This window comes from Furipterus horrens, unplaced genomic scaffold (genome assembly GCF_987537825.1).
Source record: "Furipterus horrens unplaced genomic scaffold, mFurHor1.1.pri manual_scaffold_7, whole genome shotgun sequence".
Classification (NCBI taxonomy): domain Eukaryota; kingdom Metazoa; phylum Chordata; class Mammalia; order Chiroptera; family Furipteridae; genus Furipterus; species Furipterus horrens.
Window position 1 is genome coordinate 133,261,283 of NW_028327177.1, and position 18,096 is coordinate 133,279,378.

The 18,096-nt window shown below is 36.0% G+C and overlaps 1 protein-coding gene across 4 annotated transcripts in view; it reads left to right on the plus strand.

The window, feature by feature from the left end:
- The window catches only part of GOLGA4 (golgin A4), an 88,731-nt gene that overhangs the window by 36,117 nt on the left and 34,518 nt on the right, over window positions 1-18,096 (plus strand). For 3 of the 4 annotated variants that reach the window (XM_090284498.1, XM_090284500.1, XM_090284499.1), the window contains 3 exons: window positions 1,841-1,988; window positions 13,564-13,742; window positions 17,563-17,691. In XM_090284498.1, coding sequence (XP_090140624.1) covers window positions 1,841-1,988; window positions 13,564-13,742; window positions 17,563-17,691 — 456 coding nt within the window. Of the gene's footprint in view, window positions 1-1,840; window positions 1,989-13,563; window positions 13,743-17,562; window positions 17,692-18,096 lie in introns of those variants that run through there. The other variant, XM_090284497.1, reaches the window with a different exon arrangement.

An 18,096-nucleotide genomic window follows, 5' to 3' on the forward strand; every position in this document is an offset into this window, starting at 1 on the left:
CAGCTCCAAGTTCTTGGGTCCTTATTCAGAAGTATTTCCCGGTCATACACACTATCATCAATTTTTTTTAATATGCTACTTTATAGCTACAGTGTTTTTAAGTAGCCATATAGTTAACATGATAGAGCTGTTCTGTTGAAATGTATTGGCAATTTTTTCACTCTATAATATCATTTTGCTAGATTCTACTCTATATATTGCATGAAGGCCACTTTAAAAATCTTTTTTACTCTGAAAAACTTAAAACATTTACAAAAGTAGAAAGACTTAATATGAATTCCTATGAACCCACCACCCAGCTTCAGCAGTTAACATCTCATGATTAATCTTCATTTGTACATTCCTAACTCCCATTATCCTCAGCTCTTTAGAGCAAATCCAAGAAATCTTATAATTTCTTCCATAAGTACTTTGATGTATCTTTAAAATAAAGGGCTCATTTTAAAAAAAAAATAAAAGTAGAACCAAATTGTCATGATCACATAAAAAATTTAATAATTACTTATATGATCAACTATCTAGTTAGTTTCAGATTTTCCCTTATGTCTCATATATTATTTTTTTCATTTTTATGAATCAGGATTCAAATAAGATTCTTTCATTGTAAGTGATTGATATGACCGTTAAAACTTCATTTAATCTGTAGGTTTCAACTGCCCTCTTTCTCTCTCCTTCTTTTTCTGTTGTGATTTGGCTTTTGAAGAAACTGAAGGCTGAAGATTTTGTTTTGAAATTTTATATAATAACTCCCCACTTACCTGGTTTTTATTTGTCCATTTAATATTAGCCATCTGTAAGAGGCATACCCTAAAGCAGGGGTTTACAAACCCTGGAAGTAAGGTAGTAATTTTCCAAAAAGACAATGAAATAGCTATCACAAAATCTTATTTTTCAAGGACAAGTTGAACCACCCCATTTTTTGTTAGTCATGAATGACTGACTTAGTGACCTTCATCTCTTGTGTAGATTATCTGAGAGTGGGAAGACAGTAGAAATTAGCAAATTGGAGCAATGGAGGTTCCTCACAGACATAATAAGGATTAGTGGTGAGACCCTAAACTATCACAGGAAGAAAGAGAAGAGCCAGGTAAATCTGTTTCACAGCCCTGGTTCATCCAGTGTGCAGCAGTAACCTTAACATTCTCAGCAGCCTCTGAGCCTCTCACCATGTTACAGCACAGATTCATAATTACAGTCCATGATGGCCCTGCGCCAATTACAGAAGGCTGTATTTTGTTCATTATAAACTGTTTACTAAGATAGGGAAAATTTTAGCAAACATTTATAGAAAGATTATAAAATAAAATTTTAAACTAAAATATTTTTAATACTTAAAAGATTAAGCTCACTATTAAAATAGTATACACACACACACACACATTTTTTAATTTAAATTCTCACCCAAGGACATGCTTATTCATTTTAGAGAGAGGGGAAGGAAGGGAGAGAGAGAGGGAAGGAAACATCCGTCAGTTGCCTCTTATGTGTACCCTGACCAAGGTGAACCCACAGCCTAGGCATGTGCCCCAACGGGGAATCAAACCTGCGATCTTTTGGTTTACGGGATGATGCTCCAACCAACTGAGCCACATCAGCCAGGGCTATTAAAATAATTTTTAATATTAAAAATACTCTGATAAGCCAGGTAGCCAAGGTTGTTATAGTAAATAGTGTAGTATATAGTGAAAATGCAGACTTCAGTTTGTGAAATAATGAAAAAATTCTTACGCTGTATTTAGTAAGAAATACTTTGTTTTCTGCTTTTTGAAGTAAGTTCATTGGTGTTATTGATGATGCAGTTTTGTTATGCAAACACTTTAGAGTCTATGCTTCTGTTTAGGGAATGGTAATAGCAGAGACAAAACGACAGATGCATGAAACGCTGGAGATGAAAGAAGAAGAAATTGCTCAGCTTCGTAGTCGCGTCAAACAGTTGACTACGCAGGGAGAGGAATTACGGGAACAGAAAGAAAAGTCTGAAAGAGCTGGTAAGAACTCAGGGGTTACGCATTTAATGTTAGAGACCAAAAGTCATGTAAAGTACTCGAGCAACCAACATTTAGAAAAAGTAGATAAATATTGGTAGAAATGCTAACTCTAGAGATCCTTTATTAGACACTAAACTGTTCCTTAGAGGAGGCAGCGGTTGGTAAACTATGACCTATTTATGTAGGGTCCTCAGCTAGTAATCATTTTTACATTTTCAAGTAGTTGGACAAAAGAAGAATACGTGACAGAGACCGTTCATGTCCTGAAAAGCCTAAAATATTTACTCTCTGGCCCTTTATAGAAAATGTTTGCTGACCACTGCCTTAGGGCATCAGAATTCAAGTTTATAATTTTGGAACTCCCAATTAGGCACAGCATAGTACATGCTAAATAACTGCTACCTTATAGATGTTCTAGCTAAACAAAGTTTAAGATATCATCTGCTTTTTGAAGGAATAATGAATTCAGTTATACATAATATAGCATTGTGTTTTGACACAAATGCTAGGCTGTAAAGTATAGAGATGAGCATAGTATTTGACAGGTACCATACTAAGTAATGCTAGGAAAGAACAGAGGTGTTCGAAGGTTAAGACAGTGCAGTGAACTCATGCCTTCAGATTATTGAGGATGTGAGTTTTGAGTTGAGCCTCAAGTGAATAGAATGGGCCTAAATAGAGAGGTGAGGCAGTACACATTCTAGATGCTACAAGACCATAAACAGGCACAGTGGGGGGGTGAATCAGCTGAAAACCATTCTTGCTAAAGTGAGGAATAAAGGTGGATTGTGAAGGAACTGATTGTTAAAATCTTAAAAGGTGAATAGCTGAGTTTAGATTTGGTGTACAAGGCAAAAAGAAACCTGTAGAAGGAAAGCAAAATGTATGGAAGCTAGTGTTTCATGGAGAAGAAACAAAGGGGAAGTCAAACTTAGAAGCACAAGTAGAAATCCAGGTTTGAGGGACTGAGTGCTTTGGCCTCCTTGACTAGGATTGTGGATCTGGGAAGGAGAGAAAGTGTAAAGTCTACAGAATTTGGTATAAAAACTCAGAGGGGCAGAAGGGAAGGAGAAATCTAAGATAACTCCAAGGTTTTCAGCTTAGGAGGCTGAATGAATGGTTTGAAATCAAAATAGGAAATCTAAATGGGGAAGTTGAGGAATGGGGTGAAATGATGAGTTTGCTTATTAAAAACTTTGAATTTGAGCCCATCATGAGCTTCCCAAATGGAATTGACTTGTAGAAATTTGGAAATAAGAAGTGGAGCATCTTTCAGGAGTCATTAGCCTAAGATTGAAGCCTATGGTTCAATCTGTAGGAGAGGTTGATTTTTCTAAAAGATGACGTTTCACAGTTGGCAGTAACAGTAGTGGCAGAAGTAGCATGTATGCACTGCTGCTGCTACTCCTACTGATGGCCAGCACTTAGTTATTTTATGCAAGGCTCTGTTGTAAGTGCTTTACTTGTATTTACTTGTGTGTGTGCTTGTATTCACAGTTCCTGTGAAGTAGGTACTATTATCCTCATTTTACAAATAAGAAAACCTAAGAACATAGAAGTTAAGTAACTTGCCTACATTCATGCACAGAGAGTAAGTGTATCGTCAGGATTTGAGTTCAAGCATTTTGAGTCCAGAGTCTGTCTTAACCAGAGAGATCTTCAGTTTGGCAGAGAGAAATCAGTGAAAAAACTTACCCAAGAAGTCATGAGAATTGTGGAAAGTTGCACTTTCGGAGGGAATATCAGAAGCGTTTCCAGAAGTGGGGGAGATAGAATGAAGACTTAGAAAGGTCTTTGAATTTGGTGAGGATTTGATTCCCAGGATGTGGTTTCAGAAATGTAGAAACCAGATTGTAAAGTTTAAGGTGGGGGAATGGCTCTGGATGAGAGAGGTACTTGGTTGACAACCAGATGTGTTCATAAATATCTTCCCATCTCCTTAAATTTTATTGATAAGTGGCTGGGGAATTTATTCAATAAGTTTGTTCCCAGTAAACTTAAGAAAATTTCCTTTCAGAGAACATTAATAGACAACATCTCTCAGAATATTATCTCTGACGACTTACTTGAAGCAGTTAGACAGGTCTGCTGGCAGTGAAAAGCAATTAGTGAGACCAATGTGTAGTTTCCGTTTCTCATATCAAGCCCTTCCATTTTTAGAACTGCTTTTGTTGACTAACGTAACCCGTTAAGAGCAAGTATTGTAATGCTGGTTAAGGAATTAAATTTTCTTTAAGATTGGGGTGTCTCTTGTCAGGAGCTAGAAACCCGTGAATAACTATCAAGTTGAAAGGGGTAAATGATGAAAAGGTAGATAAAATATATAGTTAATTCACATGTAGGATAAAAATTTCCCAGATAACTATTCTAAACAACGCTTTAATAATACATACTTCCTTCTATTGCTTCTTCAAAACACAGATTTTTTTTAAAATATGGTTTTCATAAAACTGTTTTATAAATAATTGATAGCCTGTAAATTGAGAAACTTCTGTTAGCACTGTCAAAATATTAAATTTAATTAATAAATAAAGAGGGAATTAAGGAAGTTATTTAATATATATTCACTTTGGAAATTCTTTGGATCACAGTTGTGCTTTTATAGATATTTAAAATTTTATTTCTAGCCATAATTATTAAGGGCTGTGATAGAAAGTTGTAACAGACGGGTTCCACATTGAGGATACTGCCTTTGAAGTCTATTAGTTTTGCACACCAGCGGCATTTCATCCAATCATCTTAGTTGAGTCTGAACTGACCTGTTCAAATGTGAAATGGTTCTTAGTTCAAATATAAAATGGATATGCCAATTGACAGAAAAATTCCAACTTTGTACTTAAAGTAAGAAAAGGTCTTTGAAAGGAAGGCAAGTTTCCATAAATAGTTTGTGAACTTCATCTGGTTCTTGGAGAATTCAGTTGCTCTGTTAAATATTTGTCTTTCTCTTAGAGTTAAAATTCAAAAACTAAATACATTAGAGCAGGCCATGTGAAGGAAACATTAACATCATTAAAGCTTGCAGTTAAGATTTTTAGAAGTAGTCTACATAAAATGATTACCAAAGAATACAAACTCTCCTAATGTATTTTCAACTGTAAAAAGTTTAACTCTGATGTATTTAGTAATTTTTGACATGTAGATATTAGTAGACAAATAACTAATTTCTTTGGCTTGCTTATTCTGGAGGTCAAAATTTGTTCAACTACATTCCCCACAACTTTTCATGGGAAACAATCTATTGCACTGTTCTTTGTAGTTTTTCTAGATGAACTGTGATGCCTTCCATATGTTGGAGGACAAAGAGAATTTAAGTGTTTATTATTATTAAAAAGAACAATTTTATTATGAAGTACTGAGACTGTGTGAACATGGTGACATGCCTACTTTAGGATGCTCTTATCAACCTGTAGTACTTATTCTACTTTCTAGTGTGTTTGTTAGGCATGATTTTGAAGCATGATATTCTATCACTCCTATTTAGTTAAAATTATTTATTTTATTGGATTAAAAATAAATATATTCAGAAGTATTTTACTAGAAATGTTGATAGTATTCTTTTTTAGGTGTTACATAAGAACAGATGGTCATTCTTAAGTAACCAGATTTTTTAATTTGGAGAAGTCTGGGGATTTAGCCTAAGTGCATAATGCTGTATTTTATAGGTGCGAAATATTTTTACTATTTGCCTAGAATATTATCTTTTCAATGAAGCACCAATGCAGAATGTTAATGCCGCACTAGGTTGTCTTGGTGTGTGTGTGTGTGTGTGTGTGTGTGTGTGTGTGTGTGTGTGTGTGTGTGTGTGTGTGTGTGTGTTGTGTCAGATGGTGTGTGTAGGGGTGTGTGTGGGGGGGTGTGGTGTGCGTGTTGGGTGTGACGTGTGCGTGTTTCAACCAGAGTAGGAGGTTGGGGCAAGCTGGCTAGTTCTGAAGGCAGTATATTGCAAAGAACACTGGATAGAAGAGAAAATGAGAGCACGTTACTGATGTTTCAGTGCACTTCCATTTAGTCTTTTTTCTAATCCTCTTTTTATATTATTGTAAATAATATTTTACCATATAGTATGTACAGTTTTGGATGCTCCTTTTTCTCCATTCAGCATTATATTAGGAGTACTTTTACATTTTGCTGAAGTACTAACATTTAATGGCTGTGTCAGAGTGCATGCACATCATTTACTTAACCACTTCCCTGTTGGTCAGTGTCTAGATTATTCTCTCTTTCTGTTATTATGAATTATACTATTGTGACAACTTTGTGTTACAGCCTATTTCATATTTGAATTTTTCCAGAGTAAATTCGTACCCATAGACTGCTAGTCTTTTTTGTTAGTTACCTTTTAGTGATTTAAATAAAGCCAGTATAAAAAGAGAACTCACACCACAGTGTTACCTCCCACCCCTCCTTTAAAATGTTCTTGCGTACAGTTAATGCAAGATGAGTAAAATACTCTGTTTGGATCAGGACACTTTCCAGAGGGCACTACCTTCTGTGAGCTCCATTTCCCTTTCATGCACCCTGTCTTTGCTGTGGTTATATGTTTTATATGGTTGGCTGCATTTAAAACCTCAGATTAGCTTCTAACAGCCTTTTCTTTTTTATTGTCATGTTGTGTTTGTGCAGGAAATAAGTTTTTATTCACTGGTATAGTGTAGACTTGAAATACTCAAGACATTCAGTGGAGTGTATTTGAGTTTGAAGGACCCTTAAAGTAGAGTTTATATATTTAAATGATATGTAAGATTTATGCATATTTGTATAATAAAAGTCACATGTGTATTTAAGTGCTTTGTTAGTTGTTGATAACTTATGTAATGAAGTTCTTTGGAGTCTTAAGTCTCACAAAACATCTTATTTTTGTGCATCCACACATGCCAATAAGTGAATCATGGTGCCTTTCCCAAGCCTTGTATGAACAGGACTGGGGTAAGGGCTATTTATTTTCTTATCATGGGTACTTAGGATAAGCTTTACAAAGAAAATTCCATGTTTCTCAGGCAAAAAAGTATGAATTCAAGTAGAATTTAAGTTTGCTATGTTCCCTAAGTGATATGTACATGTCTTGGCACTAAATGAGTCTGATGGAAAAATTTATCATTTTAAATAGAATTAGATTTTCATTCATTATAGGTTGTTTATTTAATAGTCGTGTATTTGTTGGTACTTGATACATTTCTATATTAGAAGCTATACATCCATATATTTATTTATTCATTTATTTTAAAGAGATGGTTACATTTTATTTATTTTTAGAGAGGGGAATGGAGGGAGAAAGAGAGGGCAAGAAACATCAATGTCTGGTTGCCTCTTACTTGCCGCCAACTGGGGACCTGGCCCGCAACCCAGGCCTGTGCCCTGACTAGGAATCGAACCGGCGAACTTTTGGTTTGCAGGCCAGCTCTCAATCCACTGAGCAAAAAACCAGCCAGGGCATTATCCATATATTTAGATAGTCATTGTCACCCTGCATTTATTTATACCCCTGGCACTATCACTGTTAACTGGAAAGCACTGGCAAGCAGAATAATAATATCTTCAGTTTAATTAAATTTACTTAGTTTTAGCTTAATATTTTTGAAGATCAGTCTTATGTTTTTAAGGTATTTAATAGATAAATTTGTATGGTTAATATAAAGTGCATGAAATTTTGGATAGACCAGTGCATTTTAAAAAGTTAAAGCATAATTGATCTACAGAATGAATCTTGTTATATATTTTGGACAGTGGCTTAAGAAGTAGATTTCCATTGTGAATATGTTGTTTATTAAATATCTGAAGGGCCCAATTTATATATAAATATTGTAATGTCTGGTTTGTGCCACTGGGTGGTAGTATTACTTTATTTTCATTTAAACTTGAGTGGTTTTCCAATTTTTTGGTCTTAGGGACATCTTCACACTCTCTTAAAACTTACTGAGGATTCCAAAGAGCTTTTGTTTATGTGAGTTATGTGTAGTGATGTTTATTGTATTAGAAATTTAAAAAATGCTTGTTTAGTTCATTTTAATGTAACAATTATATGCCTATTACATATTAGTTAAATGCTTTTATGAAAATTACCTGTATTTCCCCCAAAAAAATTTAGTGTAGGGTGGCCTTGTTTTACATTTTTGCTTATCTCATTGTTGAGTTTAATGGAAGATAGCTAGATTTTATATTTGTTTTTGCATTTAATCTGTTGTGATACATTATTTTGGTTGGAATTTATGAAAAAAAAAACACCTCGCCTCAGGTAATATATATTTGGAAAAGGGAGGGCCTTACAGGTTCTCTGAAAGAGTCTCAGGACCCAAGGATCTTTGTACCACACTTGGAAAACTGCACTCTAGACATTTGCTTTTATTCTCAAAAGGGTCTTAATGATTGGATGGGAGTTCTGATAAAAATCCTTTCTGTTGCTTTTTCTGTTAATTTGCATTTTGTTCATTTTATAGTATTACCTGGGTTTTTTGTTTTCTTTTGTTTTAGTTTAATATCACATGCATTTTAGCAGATTTTTTGCTGGACTAAATACTTAGGCACTAGCTTACTTATTCATTTCTCGATGTTCTCAATCAGCTTCATAGGATCAATAGTTAACTGAGAGGTTGTCAGCCCGCCCACATTTCTGCATGTTTGTTTATTCCCTGCAGTGGGGGGAAAAGCGGGTCTTCTTACAATTACAGCAACGTGTCCTCTGGTACAGCTCAGTACAACTGTAATGCTACCTACAATCTCAGAATTCTGGCGTTTGTGATATGGTCAGTGAGGACATTGAAGGTAAAGACTGGAAAAGGGTGTGAACTGGGAAAAGCCAATGCCACATTCTCCTACCTTTACCTAAGAATTAGCTCTTATTTCTCTCCCCCTCCTACTACTTGAATTGTGTTTATTTTGTGTGTGTGAAATATTTTCTTTATGTCACCCAGCACCTGCTGTGTGCTTGGCAGATGAACATCCAGTAAATATTTGATAAATGAATTGTTGGATTCTTGAGCTGTCGCCAACCTTTCTCATTTAACTCTTATAGTGAACACTTGTCTGTTTCATAATTCCGAAAGATATGAAGGAACCTCATCCAAAGTGGGAAGCGAGAGGCTGGCAATAAAAGGCCTCCTCCACATTTTACATTTCTAAGGTTCATTAAGTTTTTGCCCACAAATATTTTCAAAGTTTTCTTTTTTACTTAATAAAAATTGCCTGAGATACATTGAATTTTGCTTTGGAAGAACACGGTGTGTTCTTGCAACATCGGCGGCAGTTTGTGCTTAGCGTCCCCATTATGTGTGCTGTGACCGTGGTTTTCTCATGTACTCTTGCATGTTGGCAGCAGACTTGTCAGCTGTGGCTGATGCACGCTTTCCTTCTCCCCACGCACTTATCCGTCATTGGTAATCGCACAATAAATTATGGAGGCCTTCAGAACTTACCTCCTTCGTACTCACATTACAATCCTAGCATAGATTCATTTTGGGCACCGCCTCACTGTATCTGTGGTGCAGCATCAGAAAGCAAGACGTTTCTGGTTAGTAAGTAAACTCTCATTGTATCCCCCTTCAGCAGTGAAATGGGACTGATTATTGGAGACAGACTTCCTAAATGCGTTTGAAATATGTTTTCTATATGTGGATATATGCAGTGTGTTTTAATGCCTCTTTTTTTGTACTTAACATTTTTGTAAAGCAGGATGGAAATGGAAAGCAGTGGAGTTTTTGAATGTCTGTCCGGGAATATAACATGCTACATTTTGTTGAGTTAGAAGTCATCAGTAATTGTAAGGTTCAGAAATTCTGGTCTAGCAAGCTATATCATTGCTCACCTGAACTTGGTCAATATCAGCATTCTTAGTTTTTAAAAACAAGGCAAGGTAAGGGTTGTTCCTTAAATACAATGTAAAGTTTTACCATCATGCCTATATATTCAAGTTGATTTATCATCTGAGGAAAAAGGTGGGCACTTCAGTTTTTGCTTTTGAATGAAGACATTGAATTAAAAGATCACTAGGTATAAAATTATATAGTTCTCTGACATGGTAGCAGAGAGTGGAAGAGAAGATAAAAGTGGAACCAGATCTATCCTAATTTAATTATTATGATAGATAATCAGGTTGATTTAGGAAAACTTCCACGGATTAAACACTAGAATTAGAATGTAATATAGGAGGATACTCTTAAAATTTACTAAGTGTGGTTAGAAAACTTAATTATTGGAATATTATATCTAAATAGGAAATTAGTGGCATGGATATTTTGTTTGAAAAAATGAGAGCTACTTTTATTTTCATACTGTACTGCATTCTGGAATTTAAAAAATGAAAACAAAGAACATGCACTTGGTATTGACTGTATACAGTTTTGTTTTATTTCACTTGAGATAACTTTTTCATTTAAAATTCTATTTTGCTGGAAGCTAATCAAAAGTATCTTTGGGTTCTCCGGAGCCTGATTTAAAATATTTCTGTAAAGTACTTAGAAATGCTAAGATACAATTTTACATGCTGAATAACGACAGTAATACAAAGATGCTGATGACATCCAAGCATTAAAAAATATTGTCATTTCTTTTGCCATTTTTTCCTTTCTTACATTTAAACCTTCAGCACAAATGAAGCAGTAAGCATTCTTACAGAATCTCTTTCCTATAATTGATCACTTTATTTGATTTTTAAGAAATTAGGAAACTAAATTTCTTGTTAGAAGTAAGAGTATTTCTTTATGCTCAACACTAGAATTTACAATAAAGGAATATCTAAATAAAACAAGGGCAACACTTTCCTTTAAATATATTATTTCCCAACATATTTATATCTAAGGATTATCATTTTGGTATTTGCAAGCAAATACCAGTAAAGCTAGTAAAGGAATCTTTAAAAATAATTTCAAAGCCCTGGCTGCTGTGGCTCAGTGGATTCAGCGTCGGCCTGCGAGCCAAGTGTCGCTGGTTCAATTCCCAGTCAGGGCACATGACTAGGTTGCACGTCAGGTCCCCAGTTGGGGGTGCGAGTGAGAGGCAACCACACAGTGATGTTTCTGTCCCTCTCTTTTTCCTTTCCCGTCTCTAAAAATAAATAAATAAACAAACAAATAAATAATTTTTAGAAAAAGGTTTAACATTAAAAAAATAATAATTTCAGCTAATGAATGTTCCTTTGAAATTTAGACTGTATTCAGGCATTAGTTTTATGCTTTGGGCATATAAAATGAATAAATCAGATAGATTTCTTTTTATTGGCTTGGCCAGAACGTCTGTTACCTTTTCGTCCATAAAATAACAGACACATTTTTAATTTTCACCAGTAACTTTATTGATCTGAATATTTTGAGTATGTCAGCTGTCTCCTACTATTGGCTTCTAGTGGGTAAAGGCCGGGGGTGCTGCTAAACATCTTCCAATGCATCAGACAGCCCCACAGCAAAGACTTATTTGGTCAAAATGTCAGTAGTACCAAGAAACTTTACAAACGACTTTTGACACATTCGATCAACTTCTCCATATACAGTGATCCCTCACTTACCACGCGCAGGTATTATGTTCTAGATCCCCCCCTCCCGCCCCCCGCTGCGACAGGTGAAAATCTGTGAAGTAGGAACCTTACATTTATTTTAGTATTTATTGTACTGTACCACAAAATCCTGCGATATAGCAAAAAATCTGTGATAAATAATTAAATATAATATTTTAAAAAATCCTGCGATAAGTGAACCGCAATATAGAGAGGGACTACTGTATTGCACAAATCAGTTGCATTTTTGCCTTTCTTGAAATAATAAGGCATAATGCACTGAAAATATTGTGTCTCTTCTTCCATCTTCAGTATTAAAATGGCTGCATAAAAATTCACCAATTGTGATTTTTTTTTAAATGCACACTAACATGGCAGCTGTCACAATGCAGTATAACAAAATTGTTTTGAGAGAAGTTAAAGACAATAAACACTGCTAGAGTCATTGTATGGAAAAAACTAAAAGAACTTTTTGGCCTACCCAATATATTAAAGATACATGGATGTCCAGAGAAGTTCTTATTTCAGTATCAAGCAAATTAAGTTGTTTCCCAGCTGTTAGTAGAGTTCAGCCTTTCTTTTGCCTTTTTCTGTACTAATGCAATTTGCCATTAAGAAAATGCTTTAGAACAGTTTTTGTCTTTAGGTGCGACATTTCTGTGCTTAAACCACTGTCTGTTAAGCCATGGTGTGTTAATAAAAGGGCTTTTTTCCTGAGATGCCATAGGTTGAAATTACACATTTCTTATACCATTGGGAGTGAAAATACCACACATATGTCAATGAACTGTCTCCCCTGACATACATTTCTTGATAGGATTAAAAACCCATCTAGATAATTGATGCTTTATTTATAGTCCATCTCAATTGTAAAGAGAAGTAGGATATATTCTTTTCTGTGAGGTCTAGAGTAAATAATCTAGGATGATAATAGCAGTAGGGTTTTCAGAGGACACCATTATGCCAGTAGATGGAGAGAGTGTCATTGCATACACAGTGCACATGTACATATACATATAGAGTGCACATGTACATGCACATTTACAAACATACATATACACACAAATATACATAAACATTCATGTGTACATATTTTGGGTGCCAGGTTACCCAACTGTTGCACCTAACTCATCTGATTTTGTTTGATGCTGGGTGAGCTGTTTGGCCTCCCTAAAGATAATAATACTCTAGGCTTGATGTTTGTTTTTGTGGGCCCTGAATTCTTAATTATTTCACCTTAAGAGCTCCCTGCTGCTAGAACTTTCCTATCCACTGTTGAATCAGATGAAGGTTCTGGTTAATGGCCCTAGTTCCAAACTCACACGGGTAGTAGGTTTCGTTTCAAAATACCTTGTGTAGTTATGTGATTCAGCCAGTAAATGTTAAAAAAATAAACAAAAAAACCACCTCTTTTATTATGTGGTTAACAGGTTTCTAAAAATAAGATTAGTCAAGTCCTGGCCAGATAGCCCAGTTGGTTAGAGCCTTGTCCCGATATACCAAGCTTGCAGGTTCTGTCCCCAGTCAGGACACATACAAGAATCAATCAATGAATGCATAAATAAGTGGAACAACAAATCAGTGCTTCTTTCTCCCTCTCCCCCGCCCCTCAAATCAATCAATAAAAAAATAAAAATAAGATTAGTCAAAGAATAATTTTTTTCTTAAAAATGTTTCAGTGAATATATAATAGATAATTCTTGATAATAGATGAGACCTGCATAAGCAAACAAAAAAGCAATTAAAATTATATAGTGCAGAAGTAGGTACAAGTTTTTATTTGTTTGTTTGCTATCTATAAGCTCATCTGTGGATAGAGTAGGGAACCATTACTAATTAGTATTTGTTTCAGACTTCTGAGTTAAGTTCATATAAGCAATTGTAAGATCTTAATCCAGGACTCAATGACAATTTGGTTTCAGTGACTGAACATTTCTTGTGGCACTCAGAAATACCTCCTGGCTTAAAACACTGATGAGTTTATTTAACCTGTCCTGCTACTGCTGCTCTTAGTTCCCATTAATTGAATGCAAAACACTTCAGCTCAATGAGAATATTTCTTGAGATACTTGTTTTCTGCTGTTTTCATTATAGCTTTTGAGGAACTTGAAAAAGCCTTGAGTACAGCCCAAAAAGCAGAAGAATCACGGAGAAAAATGAAGGCAGAAATGGATGAACAGATAAAAGCTATGGAAAAAACAAGTGAAGAGGAACGCGTCTGTCTTCAACAGGAATTAAGTCGGGTGAAACAGGAGGTTGTGGATGTAACGAAAGTAAGAATAATCTTAGATTGAAGTGAGCTACAGTAATTTTAAAACTTGTCTTAATTTTTGACAGTCTTTGAATATAAAGAAGAGTTATTTTGTACTTTAGACCTTGACCATTTTGCAATGTTCAGGATATAGGAAAAAAAGCACTTTGATAGAGAAATGAACTTCCATCTTTTTGGATGTACTTTCTAGAAATAGTCTCTGCAAATAATATATCTCTTATATTTTAAAATCCTCTTTTTTATTTTTAATACAAAAATAGCATGTTATATATACTGTTCTATATTTTCCTTTTCCACTTAATAACCTGTCTTGGAGATTGTTCCTTATCATTGGTAATTGATCATGATGCTATATGTTTTAAAGTCTGCTCAGGATTTCATTGTATGAATGTCTCATAATTTAATCAGTCTTCTACTAATGAATATTTGGGTTATTTTTCACTATTGAAAATGTTGAGCATCCTTAACATATTTGCTCACAAATTCCTAGAATTGGAATATTACTCAGGCAAAGATTTATGTGTATTTTTAATTATTGCATAATTGCTGTAAACTCTATGGAGGACAGTTTATATTCTTACGTAGTGTATAAGAATATGTTCCCCACTTCACAAAGATTGTGTTGCCTAACTTTTTTTTATCTTTCCAAGCTCATCAGTTAGAAAAAATGACACTGTAGTATTAATGTTCATATCTCTCACCAGTACGATAAACATATTTTTATATGTCTAGAAAAATATTTAGTTTTTCTTTCTGAGTTACCTGGTCAAATCCTTAACTCGTTTTTCTGTTGGGCTCTTGGTCTTTTTCTTACATTCTCACTCGAGATCATTTTGTAAAATTCTATGTTTTCTTCTGACACTCATATGCTTTTATTTTTTATTTTTTATGTGAAAGGTAAAGTTTTATTTTTCTTTCGTTGTGATTTTAAGTATATTTTATTGATTATGTTGTTACAGTTGTCCCAATTTTTTTTCCCATTGCTCCCCTCTGCCCAGTAACCCCCTTCCCTCCAGCAATCCCATCCCCCTTAGTTCATGTCCATGGGTCGTGCATATAAGTTCTTTGGCTTCACCCTTTCCTATATTATTCTTAACTCCCCCCTGTCTATTTTGTGCCAACCAATTATGCTTCTTAATCCCTGCGCCATTTCCCCATTTCTCCCCCTACCCTCTCTCAGCTGATAACCCTCCAAATGATCCCCATGCCTATGATTGTGTTCCTATTCTAGTTTGCTTAGTTGGGTTTTGTTTTTATTTTTTAGATTCAGTTGTTGATAGTTGTGAGTTTGTTGTCATTTTAGTATTCATAGTTTTGATCTTCTCTTTCTTAAAGAAGTCCCTTTAACATTTCATATAATAATGGCTTGGTGATGATGAACTCCTTTACCTTGTGTGAGAAGCACTTCATCTGCCCTTCCATTCTAAATGATAACTTTGCTGGCTAGAGTAATCTTGGTTGTAGGTCCTTGCTTTTCATCACCTTGAATACTTCTTGCCAGTCCCCCCTTGCCTGCCAAGTTTCTTTTGAGAAATCAGCTGATAGTCTTATAGGTTCCCCTTTGTAGGTAACTCTCTGTTTTTCTCTTGCTGCTTTTAAGATTCTCTCTTTATCTTGAACCTTTGGCATTTTAATTATGATGTGTCTTGGTGTGGTCCTCTTTTTGTCTAGCTTGTTTGGGACTCTCTGTGCTGCCTGGACTTTTATGTCTATTTCTTTCACCAAATTTGGGGAGTTTTCCTTCATTATTTTCTTACATAAGCTTTTAATTTCTTGCTCTTCCTCTTCTCTTTCTGGCACCCCTATGATTCGGATGTTGGCACGTTTAAAGTTGTCCCAGAGGTTCCTAAGCCTCGCCTCATTTTTTTCCTTTCTTGTTTCCTTAGTCTGTACTGGTGACTGTTTTTTCCTTCCTTATGTTCCAAATCATTTTTTGAACCTTGGTTGCCTTCCCTTCACCATTGGTTTTGTGTGATTTTCCTTCGTTTCATTTAGCATAGCCTTCACTTCTTCCCTTATGCGTTTGCCATACTTAAGCATATCTGTCAAGCCTGTGAGCATCTTTATCACCAGTGTTCTGAACTCTACATCTGTTAGGTTGGCTATCTCCTTGTCGCTATGTTCTCCCATTGGAACCTTGATCCATTCCCTCTTTTGGGACATACTTCTCTGTCTCCTCAACTTGACAGGCTCCTGTGTTTGTTTGCCTCTGTGTCTTAGATAGAGCTGTCACACCTGTTACATTGTAAGGGGCGGAGCCTTAGGTATTCCTCAGTACGGGCGGCCTGTTTCACCATGTTGTGGTGCCATATGTAGGGGAGGGGTCTAAGAGGGAACACTGTTGCTTGCTCAGCACTCGCCCCTTTTTCAGGCACTTCTCCCACTTCCGTATAGGACCGGCACCTCGCTAGCTGTTGCTCTGGCCCTCGTTCCCAGAGTGGGTGGGTCTGTGGACATTCGAGGACTGTGAGGGCCCTTTAAACAAGCGGACTCTGCTGAGAGACCAGCATTTTATTCCTCTGCCCCAATCCCCCACTGTTTTGCATAGTCAGAATCAATGAAGCTTTATTTTCCCCTGCGCTGGAACTGTGAGCTGTGCGGTCTGGTCTGGTGCTGGGAACGCTCCCCAGGTGGCCATTTCTACTTTTTAAAATGTGTGACTGTGCTTTGCTGGCCTGCCACTGCCACCGCTGCTGCTGCTGCCACTGCTGTCACCACCACACCATGTCCTCTCCGCCCCGGCTCTGCCCTTCCTACCTGTCTGGATGAGTATTTCTTCTTTATATCTTTGTTTGCTGCACTTCCATGCAGCTTGATTTTCTAGAACTTCTGGTTGTCTCTAGTTTTGAGGTAGTTGTATTCCTTCTTAGTTGTGGAGGGAGACACTGCGTGTCTGTCTTGGCCTCCATCTTGGCTGGAAGTCTAACCTTTTATTTTTATGGTTAAATCTCTGATCCAACTGGAATTTATTTAGTGTAAGGAGTGAGGTGGGGAGCCAACTCTAATTTTTTCCAGATGACTACTAAGTAGTTTCTAAATCATTTAAAAAACAATCCATGTTTTCCTCTCTGACATTATATGCTATTCATTACATACTGAATTATTATAATGCTACGTATGGGGTTTTTTCCCCCCTGGATTCTCTGTGCTATTGCACTGCCTTCCTGACCATGTGCTGGTATTTACACTGTTATAATTACTCTAGTTTTATAACATATTCTATTTGATAACCTCATCTTATTACTCTTATTTTTTAGAAGAGTATTGGCTATTCTTACATGTTTATTTTGTCTAGTGAAACCTACACCCCCCCCTCCCCACGTTTTGTTGGTAGTTTTATTTGATTATATTAAATTTTTAGGTTTATTAAGGGAGGTTTGAGATTTTTTATAAGATTAAGCCTTCTATCAGAGATAAAACAAAGTCAATAATTAAAATAAAAATAGTACATACCTTGAAAGCTAGTCATAATTAGATTGGTGCTGCTTGGGTAACTTGCCAGAATGGAGTGCCCCCTCTGAGAACATCCTTATTTCCTTTACTGTGCTTCCCAGTCCTGATTGGTGAGGGAATCCCTGCAAAATGCAGGAAAGGAGCTTCAGCCCCCAGGGCTGACTACTGCAGCAGTAGCAGCTCTCCTTGTCTTAGATGAGGAGCACTACTAGTTTTTGAGTCTTTCTTGATTTATGTGGGAAATATGTTCGATGTTTTTTCTTAAAAAGCTATAGCTTGATGATTAAACTGTAACAAAGTATTATTTGGTTGTAGAGTTACATATTTTATTTTGGGTGTTTCACTTTAATTATCTGGCTGATTTTCAGAAATCATCAGAAGAAATTGCTAAACTACAGATGCTTCATGAAGAAAAACTGGCCAGCAAAGAGCAAGAGCTGACCAAGAAGTTTCAGACCCAAGAAAGGGAATTTCAGGAGCAAATGAAAGTAGCTCTTGTAAGTATTTATCTTGCTTTTGCTGTAGGTAAACTTGGCAGTGTCATAAAGTTGTTATCTCCTCACCCCTGCCTCCTACCTTGAGGTCAGACTGCTGGCAACCTTGACCTTTGAGTCAAGAGGGGATAGAATGTAGGCAGGAAAGAGGCTCTCAGAGTTTATTAACTTAGTATTGTGTGAAAATTAGATTCACCGGTCTAACAAGCGTTCATTAATCAGTTTGTTTATCATCTTTCTCACCCTGGCAGTAGGCTATGATTAGGGAGAAGGAAAGGAGAAGATAGGTTAATTGGAGCCATGAACCAGTGGCTGCATAATTCATGAAGAAGTGTTGAAATCTCAACAGACCGAATGTAGCAGAACTCAAGATTCAGAAATTTTTGTCTGACATGCATTTTAAAGAAG